The 24,184-nt window shown below is 44.2% G+C and overlaps 1 protein-coding gene and 1 long non-coding RNA gene across 3 annotated transcripts; one reads left to right on the top strand and one right to left on the bottom strand.

Moving 5' to 3' along the window:
* Positions 1 to 1,991: 1,991 nt before the first annotated feature.
* On the bottom strand, positions 1,992 to 7,373 carry LOC115598751. The gene is made up of 3 exons (XR_003987897.1): positions 7,292 to 7,373; positions 5,532 to 5,612; positions 1,992 to 2,141 (listed from the first exon to the last, which is right to left on the bottom strand). It is a non-coding gene; the product is annotated as an uncharacterized LOC115598751 (long non-coding RNA).
* On the top strand, positions 3,979 to 23,791 carry AP1S3 (adaptor related protein complex 1 subunit sigma 3). 2 transcript variants are annotated; one of them, XM_030456194.1, is made up of 5 exons: positions 3,979 to 4,056; positions 19,780 to 19,958; positions 21,168 to 21,276; positions 22,217 to 22,354; positions 23,321 to 23,782. In XM_030456194.1, exons 1-5 carry the CDS (start codon positions 3,991 to 3,993, stop codon positions 23,354 to 23,356), a joined length of 528 nt encoding a protein of 175 aa, XP_030312054.1. In that variant the 5' UTR covers positions 3,979 to 3,990; the 3' UTR covers positions 23,357 to 23,782. The 2 variants fall into 2 exon arrangements, with proteins under 2 accessions (XP_030312054.1, XP_030312055.1); XM_030456195.1 differs by lacking the exon at positions 3,979 to 4,056 and adding an exon at positions 7,439 to 7,499 and having other exon boundaries at positions 23,321 to 23,791.
* The last annotated feature ends 393 nt before the right edge of the window (positions 23,792 to 24,184 follow it).

Genomic DNA, 24,184 nt, shown 5'->3' with positions numbered 1-24,184 from the left:
TTAAATAGAAACTAGAAAGAAAAAATACGTGCAAAAAAAGTCAACCTGACTACTGCTTTTAGGAAAGCAAAGGCTTGGCCCGTGGGTGATACTGAAGGACTTGTTAGTTTGTACAGCAACATTTCTGTTGCCTGAATTAAACAACAGAATATGGTGGTTGTTGCAGGCTTGCATACAGAATAAAATTTTCATGTTTAGCTTTCTTCTTAGTCTCCTTCAGTGTGCAGGTCAATAGTGTGAGCTTTCTACCTTGTTGCACTCATGTTTGTTAGAGGAAAATCAATGAATTGGATGTTACAGAGTAAATGTAACCCTGCGGAAAACCCTTTTCCTGTCAGGTTACATTTGCATCCCACAAGTTATTTGCAGGGAGTTAACACATTTCCCCTTCCTATGCCACAAGACTGACAAGCAGGGAATGTTTGGTTTATCTCCTTTAATGATTTATCTTTTTAAAGAATCTTTTCTGTGTCTGAACATGGTGTTCCTGGCCTGGTTCTTCCATGCTTAATCTAGACAAGTACTGGTAGTGTCTCAGTGGTTTGTTGCTCTGCTGTGACATTTATTAGCAGGTGGCAGAACACATAGCCATGGTAGAAAATTTTCCTCATGGAAATTACACCTTGCATCTCATCTGAGCATTCTGACACCTTCTTTTATGTCAAAGTGGAGAGCAAAGGTGGATGGGAGGTTTCTTTTTGCATTTAGGGGCGACGTATTTGCCATGTGAATTTCAAATAGGATTTAAATTAATGTAAATGGAAGTTGAGCTGGAAAAAAAGATCCATTTGAAGTATGGCTTTGAGAAGAGTTTTAATAGACAATAAAGAATTACCATGTGTTTCACCTGGAGATCTCAATAGGCAGGTGCCTCCTGGTATGAGCTTAGAGCAAGAGGCAAATAACCCAGAAAGGTTTTACCAAGGTGACCCTGAGCAAAGTTCTGGCAGAGCTGGATCCCACCATCTTAAGTCCGAGAGATGTCCTGGTGGTGGGGACTGCAGTATGTGAAGCAGCACAAGTGCCTACTTGAGAAATACAGGCTCAGGTTTGCATAAATGCTCATTTCTCCTTTAAGCATTTGAATGAAGCAGCACAGAATGCACCCTGCAGCTACACCAGAAGAGATTTACTCTAACCTGAACACGAAACCAAACAAATCTGTCAGGCTCAAGGTTGGTGACGTAATCAGGCAGCCACCAAGGTGATATAAAGATCATGATGTCTTTTAGAGCCTGTCCTGGATCCTGCTGATCCCACCCAGAGAACTTGGCTGCTCTCTGGTGCTCCCCTCAAGCTTTGCTGCCAGGTTAAAGCCAGGGGCTCTATTTTTAGGCAGGCGCCAGAATGGGTTTTGGGAAGCATATCCCAGAGCAGCAATTGTAGGAGCTGGGGAGTTGCCAAACAACCATTTTCGAGCTCTCCTTCCCCAGGCACATAAAAACCTGCAGCCAGTGAGTCACGCAGGTCCTGTCTTAGCAGAGGAAATAAAGCTCTCTGTGTTGGACCTCCAGTCACTGAATGGCAGATCAGCTCAGTTTAAAGTAATGGTACTGGAGGTATTCAGCAGGGTACATCACATTTGGAATCAGATGTTGCTTTCCTTTTCTTTTACAGGGGGAAAGCTTCGTACGTGAACCCGTGAGTTTGGGTACACTGACTCTGAGACATTTGCAGACACTGAGTGGTTTCCTGGAATAACAGCCTCTCTCAAGAGAAGCAGCAAATGCATTTAATCAGCCACATTTAGAGCTCTGCAACATCTGCAAATGAATTATTAACAACCTCAAATGTTTTCAAATGATCCAAAAGTCAGGAATAACGTGGCTCTTCAGATAATCACCTCTGATGCAGGGCTTCTCCTTTCCACTCTCTGCACTAGAGGCTCTGCACCTACCTGTTCTTGCCAACCAGTTTCTTACAGCTCAGATAAACTTCTCCAGAGGTAGCAGAACAAATGCAAAATGCAGCTGGTATCCAGCTGTGTCTGTGGATTTATGCATCATGGAGTAGATAGCTACTGACCAGTACTGTGCATCTTGGTGGGAGGTAAGGGATGCTTCAGGGAGCACAGTTCTCATGTCTGAACTGGCTGTTGTCTGTCCACAGAAGTCCTCCACTCCCATGATGCTGCATTTGACCTGAAGTAATGGAAGATAAGCTTGTGTGAGGCTTCCCTGGAGGATCAGGCTTGAATCAAGAGGCTTCTTCCTACCTATCAACAGCAAGAATGGCTGAATTAAGGTGTGAAGCACAGCATGGCTCAGGGCACCAGGGCTCCAGCCCTGGCTTTACCCTTTGATCTGTTCAGAAGACTGTGGATGGCTCTTGTCAGCTCACCTGCAAAACCAGGTATCTTGTGACATGGTTTGAGAAATACTAACAACTGTCATGTTATGTGGGAGTCAAACCCCTTCCACCTCAATGTGAAAATACTTGTTTAGAAAAAAAAAAAAAAAATAGCAACAATCTAATTTCTTCAGATGAGGTAATGTGGTTGCATTAATTTTTGAATCAAAAAATGTTCTCCTTTAAGAGCCCCAGCTGACAAAATAATGGAGCCATCAAGATGCAGATGTCAACTAAACACTTGCAGTAGCATGTGAATTAATGCAAAAACAAAAAGGTATTAACTCTTATAGATGCCCATACAAAAATCCTGGTACATGTACGAAGAACTCTCTTGGGTCATGAGGAAGGTGTTCAGCAGCTTGTTATATTCAGACTAAATGTAGAATTTCTGTTCTCCCTCTGTTGGGGAGGACCTTAAAGATGAGGACATGATGAAGCTCACTGCAGCTTTTAAGAGAAAGATGTGAGCAGAAACATTTATTATTGCTGAGCAAAAGCCACTGGTACCCAGAGTGTACAAACCAGCTGCTGTGAAACCAGAGCACAAAAGAGGAATTAAAAATCTACTCCTTCATTTGCCTGAGTGAAAATTGCTGGGTGGTCACTTTATTTTGTTTATAATTATAACAATAAGCTCAATGGTGGATCTGTTATGGATTATGGATTCTGTGTTCATTAGTAACAACATGCCTGGTTTTCCCACTGCGCTCATAAGGAACACATAAAACACAGACAAATGGAAGCAGAAGTGGCTGTGGCTATTAAGAACAATTAAGCAGGGCCCATCCTCTCTGCAGGGGACTGCTCTGGAGTGCCTTAATGCAGCAGAGCTCATCTGGTGATGTACAGTTTGATAATGCTGTCTTGCATATTCAGGTCTAACTATCTGGTCTTGTACAGGAGCTCTGGTTGTGTAGCAAGAGGCAGGCACAGCTACTGAGAGGATGCTGCCTATTTAATAGCTGCTCATTTCATTTCAAAATTGAATTGGAGATTGGTTTGTTAGAAAGAAAATGCTTCACCAGGAGATTATCTGTCTATTTTCTGTGGCTAGAAGAGGGAAAGGTACAGATGTCACTTTTTAGCTTGAAATCAGCTTAGAACTTCCTCGTAGCTCTGTTACACAATGAGCAATTCTGCTATTTCAAGCTCAGCATCTCTTTTCTTGCTGATGACCATGAACCACAAACAACAAAGTCCCTCATCTGTGACATGGTCTTATAAAAGCAGTGTAGCTCCTCATGCCAGGGTTTGGGTTTTCCAAAGCTTTTTTTTACTTCTTCTGGGGAGTCTCTGAAAAATTCTGACACCTTATGCACAGGTTTGTACTTCTGATTGCTTAGATCCAAAATCAGTCTGGTAGCCAAAATTTCATTGAACTCTCCTTGACTAAGAGCCTGGAGGCAGCGTTTGTGCCAAACTGGTCCTAGGGCTCTGCTCCACTTGGGGCCTGCCCAGTCCAGGGGAAGGGAGTGCTGTGATGGGAGGGGAATGAAACAAACGAAGCTGAAGAATTTCAACCTACCATCAGTCATTCTTGACCATGTTTCTTTTATGCAGCATCTCTTCTAGCTCTGCAAGCCTTGCAAATCAGGTGTGTTGTTGCCTAGTAAATGTTCAAGGACTAATGGCCAAAACATGAACTGTGAACCTCTGTACCTTCACTGGAATCATCGTTTTGGAAGAGTGAAATCAGCTAAGGAGGTAGGAATACTAAGTGCATGTTACACTAACATACCTGCTGTAAAGCATCATTGTTTTAATGCAGTCAGCCTTTTACACTGACTTTAAAAAAACTGAGACCCTTTAAACCATAAACCCCACTGCCTGAGGGTCTTTTTTTCCCCTTGAGGGGATATCAAGTACACTCTGAGACAAGTACCTTAGGAAGGTCCTCGGGTCTGGGTACTTTTGGTGGTATTAGGGGAATGTCAGTGCCACAAGCATCAGCTGAAGGGAAAGGGAAGCATCCCAGCACGTGGCTGGGTGGGCTGAGGCCATTTCAGGATAGAGAAGAAGCAAAATCTAGCCTTTCAAATCATTTTCATCTTTGTTTCTTCAGCACTGTTATGTGTTGCTGGGATGTGTTACGGTGGCCTCCCTGCTGCCATAGCAACATGTTGTTCATCCCTGCATCACAGGGGCCAGGGGGGTGCTGTTAAAGTGCTGTTGTATGCCAAGAAAGGAGGGCAGCAAAAGGGAAAAAAAAAAAGAAAAAAAAGTTTTAATTTTCACTGTGAAAAATGCAGGTAAACAGGTAACTATTTTAGGCAGCAACAAGCTCATCTGCCCATTGAGGTTTGCTCAGGTAGAGTGCAGGAATTCTAAACAGGATGGCAGTGGCAGTGATGGGCACAGAAAGTGTTGTACTGGGAATGAAAGGTGCTTTGCTTCAAAGGGCAGATCATGCAGTGTCACTGGGAGTATGAACAGAGACAGAAAAGTTTACTCAAATTAGATCAGTGCAAAGACTGTCAATAAGCAAGACCTGAAGAGAGGAAAAGGAAGAGAATTAACAAGAGGAAACAGTATGCTTAAAACCAAAAAGGTATGGTATTGTGAGAAAAATGAGACAATAACCATATAAATGCTTGTAGAAAGAAGTTCTGGTGCTTTTTAAATATGCAGCATAGATCCTATACGACAGTAGCACCTTCTGGGCCCAGAGTCTTTGTTGTAATTTCTCATTAATATCATCTTAGATTACTTACTTCTCCAGTAATATTATTAGAAATATCAATAAAAGTAATAACATGTAGCTGCAGGCTTCAGACCTTTAAAGGTAGATTAGTTTGGAGCATTTTTAATTCCTATCATAGTCTTTCTTTCAGAAAATTAAAACTATGAGAATATTGCTTCTTCTGTTCTAGCTATGGTTTGTCTTCAGCTTTTTGGAGACGATGTAAAAGAAATTGAATGCATTATGGTAGAGTCATGCTTCTATCTACATATTGCCTCCCTGGTGTTGGTTTTTTTTTAATTTCCCTGATTGCAAGTTAGCAGCCATCACTCCAATTTGTAGATAGAAACACACCCAATAAGCTGAACAACAGCAAAGTGATAAAGGACAAATCTAGGCAAGTCCTAACACAGGATTTTAATCCAGCAACTCAAGAGTATGAACCTCCAGGATTCTGGATTAATTAAGGAAAATAAAAGGTTACATATTGTTGCATTACCTTGGACCAGTGGAAGACATTCACCCTCAAACCTTGCTAGTAACTGGCTTAGGATCAGCTCTCCATCTCACCCAAACAACCCTGTGGAGATCAGTGGAGTCAGGAGCACCTAAACAGGTTTTTTTTTCATGAAATGTTTTTTGTGGGGGGAAGGAGTGAGGAAGGGATGGTGAGAATGTTCATTTTGGAGATAGAAGTGTCAATATTTCACATTTGTATCACAAGTGCAGTGTGGTGTGCACATTCTTGCATGTTAGGCAAATTCAGGTCTGGGTGTTCACAGAGACTCAGCTTTCCCAGTGCTGCAGTGGAATCTGTGGGCACTCCCTGCTCACCAACACTGAGGAACAGTTGGAATTAAGTGCAGAGCCAGCTTGCTGTTGCTCTGCATATCCTGCAGTAGGTAGAGCTGACTGTTGTGGGAAAGCCAGATATATGTCCTGGGGAAGGCAGCATGGGTACTGTGGCACTTTGTGTGGCCTGATTATTCATCCAAAGGGTTTTGGTCTCCTTTCCCAGAGGCTGATAGCAGATTGGGCAGGCTCACTGAAGGCAAGATGCTGCAAGGCTGGTGCTGTCTGTCCCACAGGTGTGTGGTGAGGGTTCAGTGTGTTCACACAGTCTGTAGATGGTGTTGATACTGAGACCAGAACTGAGCAAGCAGCAGTGGGGGGCTCTATGCACAGTGTGTCCATACAAACCAAAGAGAAGCTTTCGGGGGGCAGGTGGGGTCATGCATGCTTTCCAAAATCTGAAAATGACTTCCATGCTGTTAAATGAGCATAAGGAGCTCACCCTGCCTGTGCTCTCTGCTCTTGCAAACAAGCATTTACAACTAGGAGGGAATTTCAGCCCAGTTGCCCTCTCAGCCATGCAAGTGCAGTTGCTTTTCACAGAGGGACCTCTGCCCTTTGCTGAAACTAGAGGCTGATAAGGGGTCCACTGTTGTCAGCCATTGACACCACAGTGTCCCCTGGAGTCCCCAAGCTCCTTCGGGTTTCCCTTTCTCCCTGATGACTCGGATGCATCTCATGATGCAGGCAAGAGCAAAGCACAGCTCTGCCTGGAGCAGATGGGAACCATATCCTGAATCCAGACCCACTGTGCTCAGAGCTTGATGCACAGGTCTGTCCTCTAGACTACAAACACAAAACTTAGAAGTCCTAAGTCTTATTTTATGCGTGCGTGGTAGTTTGCATCTGGACCAGACTCCTGCTAAGAGCCTGAGCAGCCTTAGGCCTGGATTTAGAGCTTTTAATTCAAGTGGATGTTGCACGTTGTTTTGGCACCAGTTGCTTACCAGGAAATCCCTGCCAGAGGTTCCCGTGATTCGCTGATCTGCCGGCAGAGCCGCTCATGTTTTGCTCTGTCTCAAAGCAGGGGTCAGGGAAGCCCAGGCACCGAAGGCATTTAAACTCCCCGAGTTTCGTTTTAATGAAGATGGGCTGTGCCTGTAGCTTTCACCAGGGTGTCTTTAGGGTCTGAATGCTCAGAAGGGGAGTACCTAGAGCCAACGGAGTACAAGAACTGCTTTTTTTTACTAAACTCGGGTTTTGCTGCTTCTAGAAAAGGTGCCCTCGGAGAGGGTAATGCAACTACAGGTGACAGCTGTGACCCGTCTGCGGGCAGGCTGTCTGCAGCCCTGCCCGTCCCTCGCTGCCCACGAACAGGGGACGCTGCGGGGTCCCGGGCGGCCGCCAACCCTCCGGGCCGGGCCGGGCCGGCTCTGCCTCTCCCAGCCCCGCTCTCCCGCTCCTCACCTCGCCCCGGCCCCCGCAGCGTTCCCCGACGGGCGGTGGCTCCCGGGAGTCCCTTCGGGCATTGTGGGAAGGCGCGGGGCGGCCGGGGCCTCACCTGGCGCTGGGCGGGGTGGGAGGGGAGGCAGGGAGGGAGGGAAGAAGGGAGGGAGGCGGCCGGCAGCCAGCCGGGCCGGGCCGGCTCCCAGCCTGCAGCAACCGCCACGCCATGGTAAGTGGGCCGGGGCTGCCGAACTCGGCCGGGTCCGGGCGAGACCAGCAGCCCCTCGCCCTGCCGTAACCGCCTTGTGCCCTCCCGGGGCCGTGGGTGGGCGGGGAAGCCCCCCTGGACGGGCACCTTCTCGGGGCTTCCCCGTCGGGGCGGGCTGGAGGCAACGGAGCTGCCCCCGTTCGTTGCCCTTAGACTCTTGGGGATCGGGTTCCTCTGCCCGGAGCCGACACCCGGGGCTCGGCCCGGGGAGCCCCAGTGCGGGGCCGACCTGAGCGCTGCTTTGCCCAGAGCCCAAAGCAAACAGAGATGTTTGCCAGCGGCCCGGGGAAGCAAAGTCCCGCGGCGGTGGGCTCGGACCGGGCTTCTGCTGTCCGAGTAGCCCTGTCCTGGCGTGCCCCGGGACCGGACAGGTCCAGACACGGTGGGTCAAGGAGTCGCTTCTCCTGGGGAAAAACATGGGAAGAGACATAATTATTTTTATTTTTTGAAAAAATTGTTTTGCTGGGATAATCCAAATTGGCTTTGAATAGAGGTAAACTGTGTCCTTTACAAAGTGTGCGGCGGGCTGCCTGCTGGGGCTGTGCTGGCTGCTCCGAGAAGCCGAAATGCTATTTCCAAGCAGATTCAAACAAGGTTTCTACCTGTTTTGAGGAAACGAAAGCTTAAAAAGTAAAATTCTTTTCCTTTCTGTTTTCCGACCCACGGGGGTGAGCTTGGGTCATGTTGGCAGCCTTTTGTAGCCAACCAGGAAAACAAGGCTTTTACAGAGAGAGGTTTTATGAAGTCTTCCTGTAACTTGAGGAGCTGAGGTTCAAGTCAGCTCCAGCACCCGGAGAAGGATTGAATGTGGATGCATACATAGATCTGTCTCTTTGGCTGGCTCTGGTGTCAAAGCCGGACAGTGCTGGGCAGTAGGTTTTCTTGTGATGGGAGGATTAGGAAGAGCTTTTCCCCTGGTGCTGGGTAAGTGGAGAGCTTGGACAGCAACATTGCATCCAGCTCAGGTGCCTCTGCTCAGCTACCTGATCTCAGGGGGCTTGATGGCAAGGCAGAACTAAGTTCCTACAAGCAATATGTCTGTGGGAGAGCCTGTGGGTCTGTTCCTGTTGTTTGGATGTTCTCTGCTGGCACCCAGCTCCATGGCTAGGTTGAGGCTGCAGCAGTGGCCTTCATTTTATCTTGAAAGTGGGCAGCAGCCCTTCAGGTTCAAGGACTGAAGGGCAGGATGCTGGGAGGGAGGCCCTTAGGATCTCCTGCGCTGTGCTTGGTGGTGGTTTTCTGGGATCAGAAAAGGTTGGCGTGGTTATTCTCTTTTGTTAAGTACGATGGCAAATATCAGAATAATGGCTGGATTTTCCCCCAGGAGGACTGTGGGCTCTCAAGCAGTAAGATGGTCAGTGATGCCTCTTAATTGAGAAGCCATCTCACTGCTTGATAACTCAGACTGGGGGCACGTTCTGTGAGTATGCCCCAAGCTGCTGTCTTGCACAGTTTGTGTGCATCTGTGGTATCAGTTCCTGGCAGTGCAGCTGAACAGGAGTCTTGCACCTTCATGGGAGGCCAAGTTTTGTTGTTTGTCTCTACCCTCAAAGGCAGAGCTATCTTGTTTCTTTTCAGTGGTTTAGTCAGCATGCTAAACATGTGTTAGTCCAGTGTATTTAGCGGGGTGTACCTGTCATTACAGTTGCAAATAGAATGTGCACAGTAATGTGTTTACAGATGGCAATGCAGCCTCCACATCTTAAGTCCCCATATAGATACAACCCTTCTGGTTACACCCTGAGACAGCCCTACTTATCAACTCACCTCTGGTAAAGCTTCTGTAAACAACTGGAATTCCTGTTTTGCCCTTGAAGGTCAGTAAATGTGGGAGCTGATTTCAGGGAAGCTGATCTCAGAACTCTCCCTGATGCACTTCACAAATACCAGTTCTCAAAGCACTCACAAGGGTCCCAGGGGAGAGCTGCTTACAACAGGGCTGCTTATTGACAATTTGGAGACTATCTGCTGTATTGATCATTATAATTTTACAAGGTGAGTGTGCACCCTGAAAATTAATCATTTTTTTCCCCTTTTCTGAGCTCCCAGTACAAATCTGCTATTAAGCTAACTGGTGCTGTCGGCCTCCCCCTGCTTTTCTATTGTAGAAGCAGTGCTGATGAAAGGGACCTTTTGTCAGGGTACTCTTTTGGTTAAAATTCCTCTGTCTGTCATCCAGTTTCTGTGAAGGGCTGTTACACTGAGTAACATCAAGTAAGGATTACTGGGTTACAAACCAAGATTAAGCCTTATTCAGTGTCCAGAGCAGAAGAACTTTCAACAAGTTATTTAACTCTGCAGATTGTTTCCTCTGGTTTGGCATGACACAGTTGTCTTTGCCACCTTTTTGTGTGTTTTGGGATCTTAATGGAAGGTACTTGGGCTTGTCTTGGCAGGAGGGTTGCTTCAGTTTTTTGCTCTGTTGCAGATTTCCAGGGAAGTTTCAGGAAAGAGTCTTCCTAGCAAAGCTAACTTCACAGCATGCTGCGAAAGTCAGCTTTTTCTGCTCATCTGCTACTTTGTGACATTTTAATAAAATAAAAATAAAAATAAAAATAAACAAAGCCTCTTTAGGAAAGAGGCTTAATTCTGCTCCCTGGCATACATGGTTGCAGCAGAGAAATGTGTCAGAAGGGATCTTTACCTCAACAAAACTGGGGAGTGAGCAGAGAGGAGAAAAATGATGGGTTTCCCCAAGGCCAGGTATTGCTGTAGTCTTTCATGCCCGTGAGTGTTGCAACACCTTGATCTCACTTCCACCTCCAAGTTCCCGGTATTACTTTTTGTAACAGTCCATGGCACTCTCAGTGTGCCTGTGAGGGCAGAGCTGATGCCTGCCTGGTGAAGGATCTGCTCATCAGTACAGTGGGAAAAATAACTATTTGTGGGCATGATCTGAAAGGCTGGAGAAAGAACACAAGAATCTTACTGAGCACAGAGCCTCTTGCAAAGTACTTGGCCTGAATAGAAAAGGAGTTGGCAAGCACTGTTTCCAGGGCATTTGATACCAGTCAGTGATCTAGAGGCTGGGATGGTAATGTTAGGTGAGTGCAGCTGCTGACACCTGTGTGGTGCTGGGATATGAACCCTGAGCTGTTCTGAATGCTGACCTCCCCAACAGTCTCAGTGCCCTTAATAGTTAAAATAGACACAGACCTGCAAAAGGTGTCTTTAATGCTGCACCAGATTTCCTGTGTAGAGGTTGAAGACCACCTGGGTTTTTTCCACTCCTTGATACAGCTGTGAATTGGCCTAGCAAGGGCAGTGAACTTTGCCCCTAGGCATTTACATCTGGAAGACAAGGACAACCCATAATCATGGAATAGTATCCTTTTTAGAAGATCCTGAGCAAATGGACTTCAGCCTGGAAAGAGGTGACTGTGGGGGAAGTTATATGAAATAATCAACAGTATAAAGAATGGTTGCCACAGGAAGTACCAGTGCAATGCAAACTTTACTGTCTCTGGATACTAAACTCATTTCTGGAAAGCAAACAAACCAAACAAAACACGTTGTGACAGATGATCTGCTGATTCTTTGCCTAAGTGATTTTTTTAAAAATATGTTTTCACTCACAAATAAGAAAACTGTAGGCATGTCTCAGTGCCAGGAGTTACTGGGATATATGGAGTGCCTGGAGGACTTTAGAGAAGCCATGACATGTGTGGGGGGAAAAAAAAGGGAGAGGGATGGAGGAGTCATGGCATCTGGGGCTGTGAGGAGGCAACCAAATGCTGCCCATCATGTGGACCATGTAATACGTTTGCTGCTTTTGTGTATCTTTAACTACTTCAGAATCTCGTGCTTCACAAACCATCCCACAGACCTTCAGCCTTCTGAAGGTATCAGTTATGTGCAAGAGCAGCAAAGGGACAAGATGGTGACACTACTGAAGGAAAGCAGGTAGAGATGCTCCACCCTGAAGCACTTTTAAGATTTATGCTTCAGCACATAGATCAGGCTTATATGTGAGACAATTTTAGTCTTTCCAGTGATGCCTACATTAAAAACATGCTGTTCCTGTAAAAGGAGTCCTTTCTGTAGCATAGCTACTAATTATCATCCCTGCCCATTCATTTCCCTACTGTCCCCATTCTTACAGGTTGTCATCTGCATTTTCTTAGCTGCTTTGGGTGAAAGGCAAACTTGACATGCTTTTCTGGCCAGACATGTCTTTCTGGCCCAGTATGTCCTGGACTGATGTTTCTGAATATTGCAGAGGTAGCCCCAGGTACTCTATGCACCAGTCTTTTTTATTTCTCTAACTCACTCCATCTGTGTAGGATGTTGATGTCTTATCCTCTGTTCAGACTTGAGAAGTGTTTCAAATCCCTCTTTTTTCCAGCCAGGAAATGCCTGTTGCCTTCCTGCTGGCTGTTGGAGCTTGAAGGTTGTGTTGCTCAGACACTGTTTTATTAAGCAGTGCACTCCTGCATGGGTGTCACCCTCTGCTTAGTCCCTGAGCCAAGCAAGAGACACAGGCTGCAAAGGGATGAGAAATGGAATAATTCTGCAAATGCATAAGTTTACCACATTGTGCCTTTGTCTTGCAATGCTGCGTGCTGGAAGGAGAACACAGGAAGTGTTAGGTGAGCTTCTGCTTGTCTGCTCCAAGATCCAGAACAGCCATGGGAATGGCTTCAGGAAACTGCACAACCCACCAGCCAGCAGGCTCAGGAGATGGGCATGGGGAAGGGGCACTTCCTCAGGCCTGTCCTCCAAGTCTCATGACAAGACCTGGATGAATAACAGATTAACATTTTGGTCCATTTTTTTCATTTTGGAGGCTAAACTTTGGCCCAACTTAAAGCGTTTTCTGAGATCTTGAGCTCTGACCCTTTCTTCTGTTAGCAACAGTAACTTCTTTTCTTTCTAGGTTATTAAATCCAGGTCGTTCTTTTACCATAATGAAAAAAATGCCATCTTAAAGGGGAAAAATTGAGATTTCCTCCCTTGCAAATGCCTAAAATGCTTCAGTGCTTCTAAAATGTGCTCTTTCAGAGTCATTCACAAAACTTTTTTTATCTTCAGCCCTTCCAGAGCTCAGGCTTTCCACGAGCATCTTTGGGGGCTGGAGGGATAGGTGTGAGGCAGCTGCAGAGCCAGGCATGGGGATCCCCATGCTGATGCTCTCTCTGTCAGTTGGCCAAGGAGCTGGAAAACTCTTCACCTTCTGGTGTGCATGCCCCATCCTGGAGCAAAGGTTTTAACTTTGCTCTCTGAGAGGTGCCTTCAGGTAGCAGGGCTTTCAAATACCTGGTAAGACAAACTGGAAATTAGAGTAAAGAGATGGCACCTTTTGCCAGAGTATATTGGACTAGATTGGAGCTGTGTTTCTTTGGCAAATGTTTAAGGAACAGACAAGAAAAATGGCTTTTTTTGTGACTCTAAAGTACACCAGGGCCATAGTGTATTAGGGGGAGCTCTCTGGGCAGCTTGTTCAGCCTGTGCTGTGGCCTCCTCCTTCTTAGAGCAGCATAATGAAGCTTTCCACTGCCTCCCAAAACTGTATAAAGAAATAAAGACTGCTGGGAGCCCAGCCCAAGAGGCAGAAGGGATGTGATTACCTCGTTGATAATTGTTCTGAATGTCTTCAAATAGTGCTGTGCTGGGTAAGGTCAGCCAGGTAGCAGCATCCCCCTCACTGACTGTCCCAGACTGCAGGTGTAAGTGCCACCTCTCTGCTTCTTTGTTCACGGGGTTGGTCTCAAATTGCAGAGTTTGAGGAGGATCTTCCACAAACTCCCTCCCTGGCTTTCTTTTTGCTCATTGCTTGGAAAGTGCAGTGATTCCTCTTGCAGGAATGGAAAAGCACTGGTTTAAGAAAACAGGGAGTAATTCTCTTCTGTGAAAACTGGGTTTTGTTGGTTGCCTGCATGGACATCTGAGGAGCTATCTTGGAAACCTGAGCTGCCTCTCCTCTCTGGAGAGAGGTTGGAAACCTGGCTTGGCTGCTGGTGGAATGCCTGGCAGCCTGAGAGGAGGAGGCAGAGGCATTCCTGTAGTGTAGGGAGGATGTTGTTGAAGGAATGCCACCAGTGCATGAGAAATGAGCCAAGGTCAGGAGGAGCAGACCTGCTGGAGGCAGTGATCAGCAGGAGCAGAGCTTGTGGGGCACTGGTTTCCATGAGCTTGGTTTTCTGATCCTTAAGAAGGGATCAGAAGCGAGGAGCTTCAAGGTGGTTTTGGTTCAGAACTTGAGCTCAGCTACAGTGTTCTGATTATGGTTTTGACTAGAGCGAGGCTACCAGGAAGGTTCGTGGCTGTATCACTGCTATAGAGTGTAAATATCATTTAATGGTTGTATGCTGGTCAATTTAAAATCTTCAGTGACAGGATAAGGGTGATTTCTGCATCATGAGAAGCATAAAATCAATGTGTAACCATAGTCACGTGTGCCTGTAATGATCTGGCACAGCTTTTATTGCATGGACTTTGGATGTATTCGTTAGGGGAAATTGGTCAGAAATGTCCCTAATAGAGATTAAGAGAGAAAGTATTCTGTGCCAGCTAGGCAGCAGCACACTGCTTCATTACTTCTGTGCTGCTGTTTTTTTCATTTAATTTTCTTATTTCCTTACATCATCCAGGCTAAATATGTGTTTTAAATGTTAAAGCTGAGATCCTGCAGTATTTCACAAGCATGTCAGTTTCTGTGCTGCTGGAACAGTAAACAAGGAAGTGGATACTTCTAATCAAGTAGTTGGTGTCTTGGATTTTGTATAAGTGCTTTATAAATCCCTAAAATCCCCAAAGGTATGTTTTAAAGGCCAGTAACCAGCTGGGGACTTGGTGCAGCAGCAGAATACCCAAGTAGCTGTGCTATAGTGTGGTGTTATTCTGTCTCTTCCTTGGGTGGCTACTTTGGTAATAGGTTGAGTCAATAGTTGTCCTCTTGGTATTTCTTTCTCATTTCACCTGAAATGCCTGACATTCCAAAGCATCTGTTTGCTCAGAGTAGCTCTGCATTTTTCTTGAAAATATTCCAACACTTGCTCTTCTCCCTTCACACAAACTGTAAAGAAAGCAAAAACTCGAAAGGAATTTTTTATTCTTCAAATGGTTTTGATTAAAAAGAAAAATATTTCAGTAACAAGTAAGTTGGATGATCAGATGAGCAGAGTGTAAACTCAGGTAGACAAGATGCCAGAAGATGAAGCAGACTTCAAGGAAGATAGAATAAGCTGAAAGAGAACTTTATGATAAGAAGCTTCTTCCTTTCAACCAGGTACAGCCAGTAAATCTGATTTTCCTTTTTTCATCCCATTTCCTCTTTTCAGCCCATTTCATGGCCCATGTGGGCCATGAGTTTTGCTTTATTAGTGTGTTATACATTGCCTGTGGCCCACTGGCAGCAACAGGCTCAAACAGAAAGCTCCCCAATTGTGCCAAGCTGTCTGTTTTAGGGCAGTAATTCCTGATTTGCAGATTTGTATTAACTTGTGAGTTTCAGGAATCACCCTATTTTATAAATGTGACTGGAGAGGGGTGGTTCCCTTAGCTGGGCTTGGAAAGCTTAGAACTGTAGCAGTCAAAACCCAGTGCTGCTGAACTTCCAGGGCTGCCTGGCTGACTAAATCCTTGCACAGGAAAGGGAAGGATGCTGCTTTTCAGTCTCCCCACTGCCTTCTCCTCTTCTGCCTTCCCCATCCCCCCCAGCCCGGAGGCTCAGTGCAGTTCCTGCCATTTCACTGTCCTCGCCCACCAAGGGACCTGGAGCAGCCAGATGCCACAGAACAGGTTTGAAACCAGTCTGCAAATATTATGCAGGTTGAATTACAGGGGGGCGGAGAAGCATTTCGAGCACACATTCTTCTCACAGAGGGATGAATTAAAGCCTTGCTGCATTGATCTCTGGAGGAAGTCGTGGGGCATCTTTTCCACGCCTGTGTCGCTGAGCTGTAAACTGGAGAAACAACCCTAGGAATCATTAGTTTTACATAGCTGACTTCCATTTACTGTATGGAAATAAGTAAACCTTCTGTATTTGATTTTTTTTGATGTCTGTTCTATTTACTCTTAAATTATTACATGCCCAAGTCTAGCATTTGATTTCTTTGTAGCCCTGAAATTCGGGGTGTTTTTTACCCCATTAGTTTTGTTGATCATGATAAAACAGACGACCCAGTGACTTTATAAGTAAACCTTCTGTATTTGATTTGATTCTGTATCTGATTTTGATTTTTTCTGTTGTCTGTTCTATTTACTCTTAAATTATTTCATGTCCATGTCTAGCATTTGATTTTTTTGTAGCCCTGAAATTCAGGGTGTTTTTTACCCCATTAGTTTTGTTAATCATGATAAAACAGACGGCCCTGTGACTTTCTGACCTGTTACACAGCTTAGAGCTGCAGAGATGCATGGAGAGGGGATAGAATGCAGGTTTGGAAATCTGCTTTAAATGCTTGGTTTAAAAAGAAAAAAAAAAAGGGGGTGGGGTGGGGGGGGAAACAAAAAAAACAAGCAAAACCCAGCACGACAAAAAGAAAAGCACTTTCTTTTTCCACCCAGAAAGTAATGACCTACACTGACGTTTATGAGATAATTTTGCCGAGGGTTGTAGGTGGTTAGGTCTGATGCAGTACAAGGAGCTAATAAAATTACCCTCAGACCACAGCTTGTCTCCTGCAGCCTCTGCGTGCGAAGGCAGCTGATGCTCTCACAGGAACTGCACTTCTCATCCCTACCCACTCAGGCTTGGACCTAAAAATTCCCTCTGGCGTCTCCCCTGGGTCTGGTGATTGTTAGTCACAGCCAGCACCCTCGAATGGGAGGGGAGGAAGGCAAGCACCCTGCTTCAGAGGTATTTTGCTCCAAGCAAGTAATTTGCCTTTGTTTTCCTCTGGATTGAGAACTTCTAAAGACGAGCACAACGTTACAGGATCATCTACTTCTGTCTGTAGTTCGGCTGCTGAAAGCCAACCAGAATTCCTTCATGAGCATCCATCATGTCATCAGCACTACAGGAAGGCAAATATGTTCTCACAGTCAAGGAGCAGATGAGCTGTTAGATTTCTGCTTCTGCAGTATTCCAACATTTCCAGGTTTATTGATGCATCAGAATCTTTCCAGTGAGCTGTAAAGAATGGAGCAATGAGAGGGAGGAATGCATTGTATCATGTCAGTGTGTCTGGGCAGAGAAAAGCTGAGCTGAATAAAATAACATCTATAGCAACTGGATGCTTGAATTATGCCATTTAAGCTCTTGAGAATGTAATACTGTTTATCTCCTGGAGAGTTCCCCAGACTGAATGGACCTCAGAAATTAGAAAAAAGAAAGAGAAGGGGGAAAAAAAAAAAATCAGTACTTTTTTCTTCTAAGTACCTGTGGCTTCTGTGCCTGTTATACATTTGTAGGCTTTAGGGTACTCTAGTTTGCTGCAGACTAGAAGTGGCTGATAGTAGAGGCTCTTACCAATTTTCTAGCTGTATAGATTCTCTAACTATAAAGATGTCTTATGAGGTATACAGTTATATTCTGCATAAGAAACAGTGTGGGATGGGAGTCTGGAAAAATAGGATTTTGGAAGGCTGTTTACAAAGCTTGATGTGTTAAAGAGCTCTAGTGGATGTTATTTGATTGCAAAGGATGTTGCCTCTGCTCATGAAAGTGGTGGTGAAAAGTCAGCTGGATCTTTATAAGAAACAGTGGAGTTTTTGAAGCAGTTTGAAGTGGAGAAGAGCTCACTTTCCTACAGGTGAAGCACAGCATACCCAAGTAAAATAATCAGCAGAAAATGGTAATATTAACAGGTAATTCCCTGTCTTCTTGCTATTTAACCTTTTAGAGGCATAAGGTTCCTCTCCTGGATATATTTGCATTACAGGCACTCAAATTCAAGATCTATTTGGTGCCACAGCTGAACCCAAACTGGAAAACCCTTTTGTTATCTTTCCTTACTGAAGCACTGCAGGCAAATGTATCTCCTCCTGAGGACAACTCAAATAGCACTATCCTGTTATGCTGAACAGGCTGTCAGCTTTTGCTAGGTATTCATTGACTGATTCCCTTCATTTTCAGCTAAAGCTGAACCCCCTCTCCCATCTGATTCATGAATCTAGAAATTTGTTTATCAAGTAGCTGCTGTCTGTGCCTGATTGCTTGTAAATGGACTCCTGCTGCTCCTATCTGCAGAACCTAAGCTCTGCCTTTCCAAATGCACACTCCTCTATACAAAGGCTTTGAAGTGAAGGTGCTGTACAGCAAGCAAAATGTCCTTCACCCATCCAGCTCCTCTCAGTGGACAAGTGTATGGACAGTAAGTACTGTCCCTTCATCTCCTGGGAATGGGTAGCCCTGAGAGCTGGAGTATTACCATGTCAAAACCCAGCTGGTAATATGAACAGAGAAAGGCAAGAACAGAAAGGCTTTTGTCTTCTCTGTAATCAGGCTGTGTGGGTACTGCTAGCAGCATAGTTGGTTTTATTTAGCAAGCTCATCTGGAGAGTATTGCAGGACTCAACACAAGACAGCTACAAAATCCTTGTAATTTCATCAAGCACATCAGACTAATGATGGCAAGAGATGTATTTCCAGCAGTAGATCCTGCCACAGGCAGATATGAATGAACCAGTCCATCTTTCCCTAAAATGATCCCACATTTGGAGTCTTTCTCAACATTGTCTTTCTCTTGTCTTTGTATTACTCAACAAGTCTGTGACTTAAAAGCTAGGGATGGTTCTGAATTATCAATGAACACTTTGTTTAAAAGCCAGCAGCTTGGTTTTCTTTGGTTATTTTTTGTTTGTTTGGGGTTTTTTTATTAATATTTTATGCAAAAGCTTCTCAGGTGCTCTTCTCTGTCTGGAGTAGAATGATTTTGTCTTGGAAGAAATAGGAATCTGTAATCTTGATATTAATTGTGAACTTTGCTCCTCACTGGGGTTGAGTTGGAGTGATGGGAAAGTACAGGTACAGGGATGAGCTGGAATAGAAAACAAGAGGGAGAAGGGATTAGGGTGTAGATTGGGAAGCTGTAGGGAAGGGTAAGGCTAGGCTAATGGGAATGTGGTGAGGGAGCTGCCTGCTCTTCTCTTGGGATTTTGCAGGGACTGGGGGCAAGTGAGGACAGCGAGGAGCCTGTGCTTCTCCCTGGTCCTCCCAGCATCAGGGGAAGCCTTGGCAGTGTGCCTGGCACTGTGCAAGTGGCTGTGACTACAGCAGGAGCATCCTTCCTGCAAGTCCCTGGCCTCCCATCCAGTACTGGAGAGAAAAGTGATGGGGATGCCTCTCAGGAACAGGGCAATTCTTGGCCTCTTCACTGGGAGCATCTCTGTCCCTGCCAGTGTTTTGGGTTTTTTCTTCATTCCATTTGGCAGAGGAGATCCCATTGAGATGACATTTCCTGCATTCCTAAGGCCATTTCCATGCTGTGGGTAGATGGCTTAGTGTGCTGCTTCAAGACTTAGGATGGTCACTTATTTTAATATGCTAATGAAAATATTTATATAAACCTGAACTGTTAGTTTTCTCCCAAAGACCTACTGGCATTTAAAAGGTAGGACTTCAGTATTTCAGTAACACTGCTGATGCTCAGTATGAAAAAAATCACAAGTTGAACTGTGTAAAATTATGACTAGCTTGAAAATGGAAGCTTTAGGACAGTGTACATATCATGTTTATTTGACATAATATCCTTGGTCACTAAAGTCTGTCCTTTGTCATTACAGTCATCTGTGTTGGATCATCTGCTGATTCCTGTAGTAAACACTCAAGGTCCTTTTCTGCAGTAGCTGATTTCTTCTGCCCCTTATAGGCTCTACTAGGAACATGCTGGTCTGTTTGTGACCTGAAATCCTGCAATTCTAAAGTTGTTAGTGACTACAATTACTACCTGGATATTCATGTTTCCAGTCCCTTGCCACACAGCACTCTTGATCTCCCCAGCTCTGCTGTACACAAGCCTTTATTCCCTTCACCAAGGTATCTCACCTTGCTGGAGGAGTGGCTGGTGCCCTCTCCTCACCAAAGTGAGGAAGAGGAGGAATAGGAAGCAAAGCTGCTGTTTGCACAAGGTGAGGGAAAACAGGGGGGAGAGGGGATGCGTAGGGGAGAAGTCTCACTAGGAGTGCAGAGCTGCCAGAGATAAAAAAAGAGGAGAGGGAAGGAATCTCAGCTCTCGTGTCACTCCATGGCTGGAAATGCCTTTGCTGAGGTGTCTCAGATTTCCAGCACTGGGCAGAGCAATGCTCTTCTCTGGCTGTGGCCCTGGCATTAACCATGTTGCTTTGTTTACTCCAGATCCACTTTATACTGCTCTTCAGTCGTCAGGGCAAGTTAAGGCTTCAGAAATGGTACACGACACTACCTGAGAAAGAGAAGAAAAAGATCATTCGAGAAATCATTCAGATTGTTTTGTCTCGCAATCAGAAAACCAGTAGTTTTGTTGACTGGAAAGACCTCAAGCTTGTTTACAAAAGGTGTGAGTAATTTTATGAGAACGTATAATTGCTATTGGTATAAATAACACGTGCCAGAAGAGGAAAAATAAAAGTCCCAGTTTAAGAGCAAACAAAACCCTAAGTGGCTAGATTAAAGCAGCAGGAACCTGCCATCAACGCCCTGCTTGTGTAGAACATCACAGTGTTCCTTGGTAAACTGTCAGGGTAAACAGTGGTGTGAAAAATTCTTGTACAATCTGTTAAATGAGAAAAATGGAAGCAACCTATTAAGTATTAGTGGTTGAAATTCTGTTGGAAGGCTTTAGGCTTCACTGCTCCTTCGAATTCCCCAAGGCAGCCTGCTGAGAGGTGTGCTGGGCTTCATCAGGCTCTTTGGGAGGTTGCAGGAGCTGTTCTGAGGCACTTCCAGCATTTCTTCAAAGTTTGTCTTTGCAATATATGTTGCTCTGGAAAGTCTTCATTCCCACTCCCTCTTCCAAACAGCTCACTGGTCCCCAGTTACACAATGCTCAGCATTAACTGCCTGCTAAATCAAGCAGAGCTGTAGCAAACAGAAGTAGCCTTGGGGAATAGCACACTGTACACATGAAGAGGCTTCTCCTGTTCAGCAAAACTTGAGCTGTGTGCTGTGCAGTGACAGATGTAAACATCTGAGCAGGTGCTGTGGCAAGTCAGAGCTTCAGCCACAGCACCACGGAGTTGAAGTAGATCATTATTCTCCTCTTCAGCTGAGCTAAACCTAAAGTTTTGTTGCAAATTAATTGTAAAGATTACTTGGTGTGAACAGCTTCATGCTTTCTGGCCTTGTGTAAAACACTGTCAGTCATCTGATAGCCAGCAGGCTTGCTGAGATGCAGCTCCTTCCACCTTTATTATTATTTTTTAATAAAGAGCAGTAACTCAATATATGGTTTAATTAACCTCACTGTGTAGTGCTATTGAGGCAAGTGAAGAAGACCTTAAAGCACTCCTGACTGTTTGTTTTATTAAGAGCAGTGTTGAGGAGATCTCCTACTTTGCCATGGGTGGGCTTTGTTCTTATAATGAAATGAACAGTTTGTTTAAATTAACTGATCTTTTTAAGGGTGCTTTGGGACAATGTAAGAATCAAAGAAAATTACTGATTTTGGAGACCAGATAACTGACCATTTGTGTGGCTTCTAAGAGACAAGGAGTGCACTGGGGATCCAGCAGTTCACCCTCATGGTTTTGTCCTTTTTTCCCTAGGTATGCCAGTTTGTATTTCTGTTGTGCAATAGAAGACCAAGATAACGAGCTCCTGACACTGGAGGTCGTTCATCGATACGTGGAGCTTCTGGACAGATACTTTGGAAACGTAGGTTTCACTTTCTGCCATGAACTACATTCCTGGCTGTTTGATAAAAAAAACCCAGTTACCTAAAGCTGTTTTGCTTTGTGTTTCCATCTGCACTACTTGCCCTGTAGACTCTCTAAACCCAGAGTGAAATTAATCCTTACAATATTTTACAAGATAGTGTTGAAACTCTCATTAGATTGTTTGGTTTGCCATGCTTTCTTCCCCCTCAAATTTAAACTTGATGGTTTGAATATCTGTGTTGAAATAGAATTTGAGGGAAAAGCTTGAGGAAAACTACTTAAAATAATACAGGATGACAATACTTTCACTCTCTCTCCTGACCTTTTAAGGTATACTAGTTTTCTTGGTTTCATAACACCATGTAATAACTAAGGACATATAAAGAGCAAAGAGAGAAAATGCTGCTGGTTTTTTACAGAAAAGACCTGAGGAATGTCCAAATAATTCTTCCAGCTCATCTCTAAAGACTACAAGAGACCATCTTTTCTATGAATATTTCTCAAATTGTTCTCACTAATTCACCTCTTATTTAAACCACTGCATCGTGACTCATGTTTGTATCATCTCAAAACAAAGAAGTGCTGACTGTAAGGTCATTAGAAGAGGAAATTTGTCTTGCTCTGTGAAACTGTGCATGAACATATGTAACCCATCTTATGTAAGTGCTATAGAAAACCTGTGGTAAGGTTTTATATATGAAATCAGCATGACTGTAGTGTATTGTGTAAAATACAAGAAGTAGAATATCTTTGCTGTAAACCTAGGATATATATACTTGAAGAGAAATCTGGGCAGAAGCTGCACATCTTTCTTCACCCTGCTATCTGCCACAGGGTCTTGAATACATTTGAGCATCTTAACAAATTTTGGCCCAGTGGTGTTTATAATGCTGTGAAGGTTATTTAAATGTGGGATATTCCTTTTTTTTTTTTGGCAGGTGTGTGAGCTGGATATTATCTTCAACTTTGAAAAAGCTTATTTTATTCTTGATGAGTTTATAATTGGTGGAGAAGTACAAGAAACTTCCAAGAGGTCTGCAGTGAAAGCCATAGAAGATTCTGACATGTTGCAGGAGGTGAGGCAGAGGAAGGCAAAAAGCAAACACCTCCTTCTTCCTTCTTTGACAGGAGCTTGAAATATAGTGAAGCACTTTTGGTAGTTAATTATCCAAAAGAGCTTTATGTTCAGTTTTAATAGGTACAGCAGTGAAGTTAAGGGAGCAGTTATGTAAACTCTCAGCCCAGCCCTCTTGTGTCTTGTGGAGTCATCTGGAAGCTCTTTAGGTACTGCTGATGTGCTCCTCCAGTTTAACTGCTGGAGTTTCTCAGGTATTATATTAGAAAATAGTTTAAGGCATGTCTAAGACATTTGTGTGATACCAGAAAATAACCTAAGGTGATATTTTATGTATTTATATATATATATTATGTTAGATATAAATACATACAGAAAAATCTCATCTGTTTCACTAGCACATTGGAAGCAGATGACCTACTATTAACATTTAGAACTGAAGGGAGTGTGTGCTGGCAAACTCCTCTTTAGGTCACAAACACCTGTGTGCTTTTGCTGCAGGGCAGAGCTATATAACTTTTATGAAGAACCCTGCAGGAATTCTCCTCTGTAACTTGTACAGCTAGGAAGGAAAAAAGCAGTTGAGTGGGACTCATTTTTTCCTAGGCAGTGAAGGATCCACTGTAATACTGAAGGAAAGAGCAGGCTGGTAGAACCAGCTAAGGACTCTGTGAGAGTCAAACAGTTTTTCACAGTTCTCTGGAATTTGTACAAGAAACTAAGCTGGCTACCTACAAAGGCCAGCTGGGCCTGATGGCTTCAGCCACAGCTCTGGGATGTTGTGATTTGGAGACTGGATTCTAAAATGTTGTTAAAGGTTTTGAAAGCAGAAGTATGTCTACACTGTAATTAAAAGCATCTAGTTCTGCAGCTGTCTCCAAAGAGGATAAGAGGGTTTGTTTGAATACTACTGTGCTGCTCCATAAGGCATGTGGTGTTTATTTCTCTTTTTTCTTTTTTTCCACAGACAGTGGAAGAGTACATGAACAAGCCTGCGTTTTAATGTCCAGATTACCTGAAGACAGAACTGTTCCATGCACCCATAAAATGCACTTCCTGAAATGACTTCCTAATGTGCCAGATCCTCAGAGAAAACCTAGTGGCTAAAGGGGTTTGTTTGTATAATGGTGAAGATGAAGGTCAGCTAATGTAGCACAGGGTTTAATAATTCTGGACTTGCATCATTCTGCATATGACTTTTTCAGCATTGTTATTACCCTTGATCTAGTTTCTCTTCTTGCTGGACTAAACATTTGTTTTGTACCATGCCTTTTAGCTACGGGTTTTGTCATCATAAAATGTTATTCTGACAGGACTTTGAGGAGTATATTTACTAGGTTTGGTCTACTGCTGATCCTATGACTCTACTTTTGTACAAATGTCCATTATTTTGAATGTAATGATTGTTCTTCTCTAATAATAACTTTTTTTTCCTAAAAGCCAAATTGTTGTGAGCTCTGATTTCACAACCTTGTTTTGGAAAGATGAACCCATCTAGTGTAAGAAGAAATATGCTTGTCTTTGGACCAGCCCCTTTTTTTCCACTATCTTCCTTCTATTTTCTGCTCTATCCTGTTAATAAGACCACTTGAACTGTCACTAGAGTGCACCCCACACCTCCATTTAATCTGGGAAACTCTTCTGACTTGAGGTAGGCTTCTCCCAGCTTTAATGATCCTTCTTGCTGCTGCAAGTGGATGTCCTGTTTCTGTCTTGCTCCTCGTTTTCTTATCACCCTTCATAAATCCCCTGGAGCTGGACAAAGGCTGCAACCTTTAGAAGTGTGTAGCTTGAGAGCAGGAGATATCCTGAAGAGGAGGAATTAGATTTT

Source organism: Calypte anna, chromosome 9, assembly GCF_003957555.1.
Source record: "Calypte anna isolate BGI_N300 chromosome 9, bCalAnn1_v1.p, whole genome shotgun sequence".
In the NCBI taxonomy this organism is placed as follows: domain Eukaryota; kingdom Metazoa; phylum Chordata; class Aves; order Apodiformes; family Trochilidae; genus Calypte; species Calypte anna.
The sequence above is the reverse complement of the archived record's forward strand: the minus strand, read 5'-3'. Positions and strand labels throughout refer to the sequence as shown.

Excerpts from the sequence above, each read along its gene's own strand:
- AP1S3 (XM_030456194.1), top strand. The coding sequence starts at position 3,991 with ATGAACTGTGAACCTCTGTACCTTCACTGGAATCATCGTTTTGGAAGA. Across the intron at positions 4,057-19,779 it reads GAGTGAAATCAGCTAAGGAG|ATCCACTTTATACTGCTCTT; the intron begins GTAGGAATACTA and ends TGTTTACTCCAG. Across the intron at positions 21,277-22,216 it reads TGGACAGATACTTTGGAAAC|GTGTGTGAGCTGGATATTAT; the intron begins GTAGGTTTCACT and ends TTTTTTTGGCAG.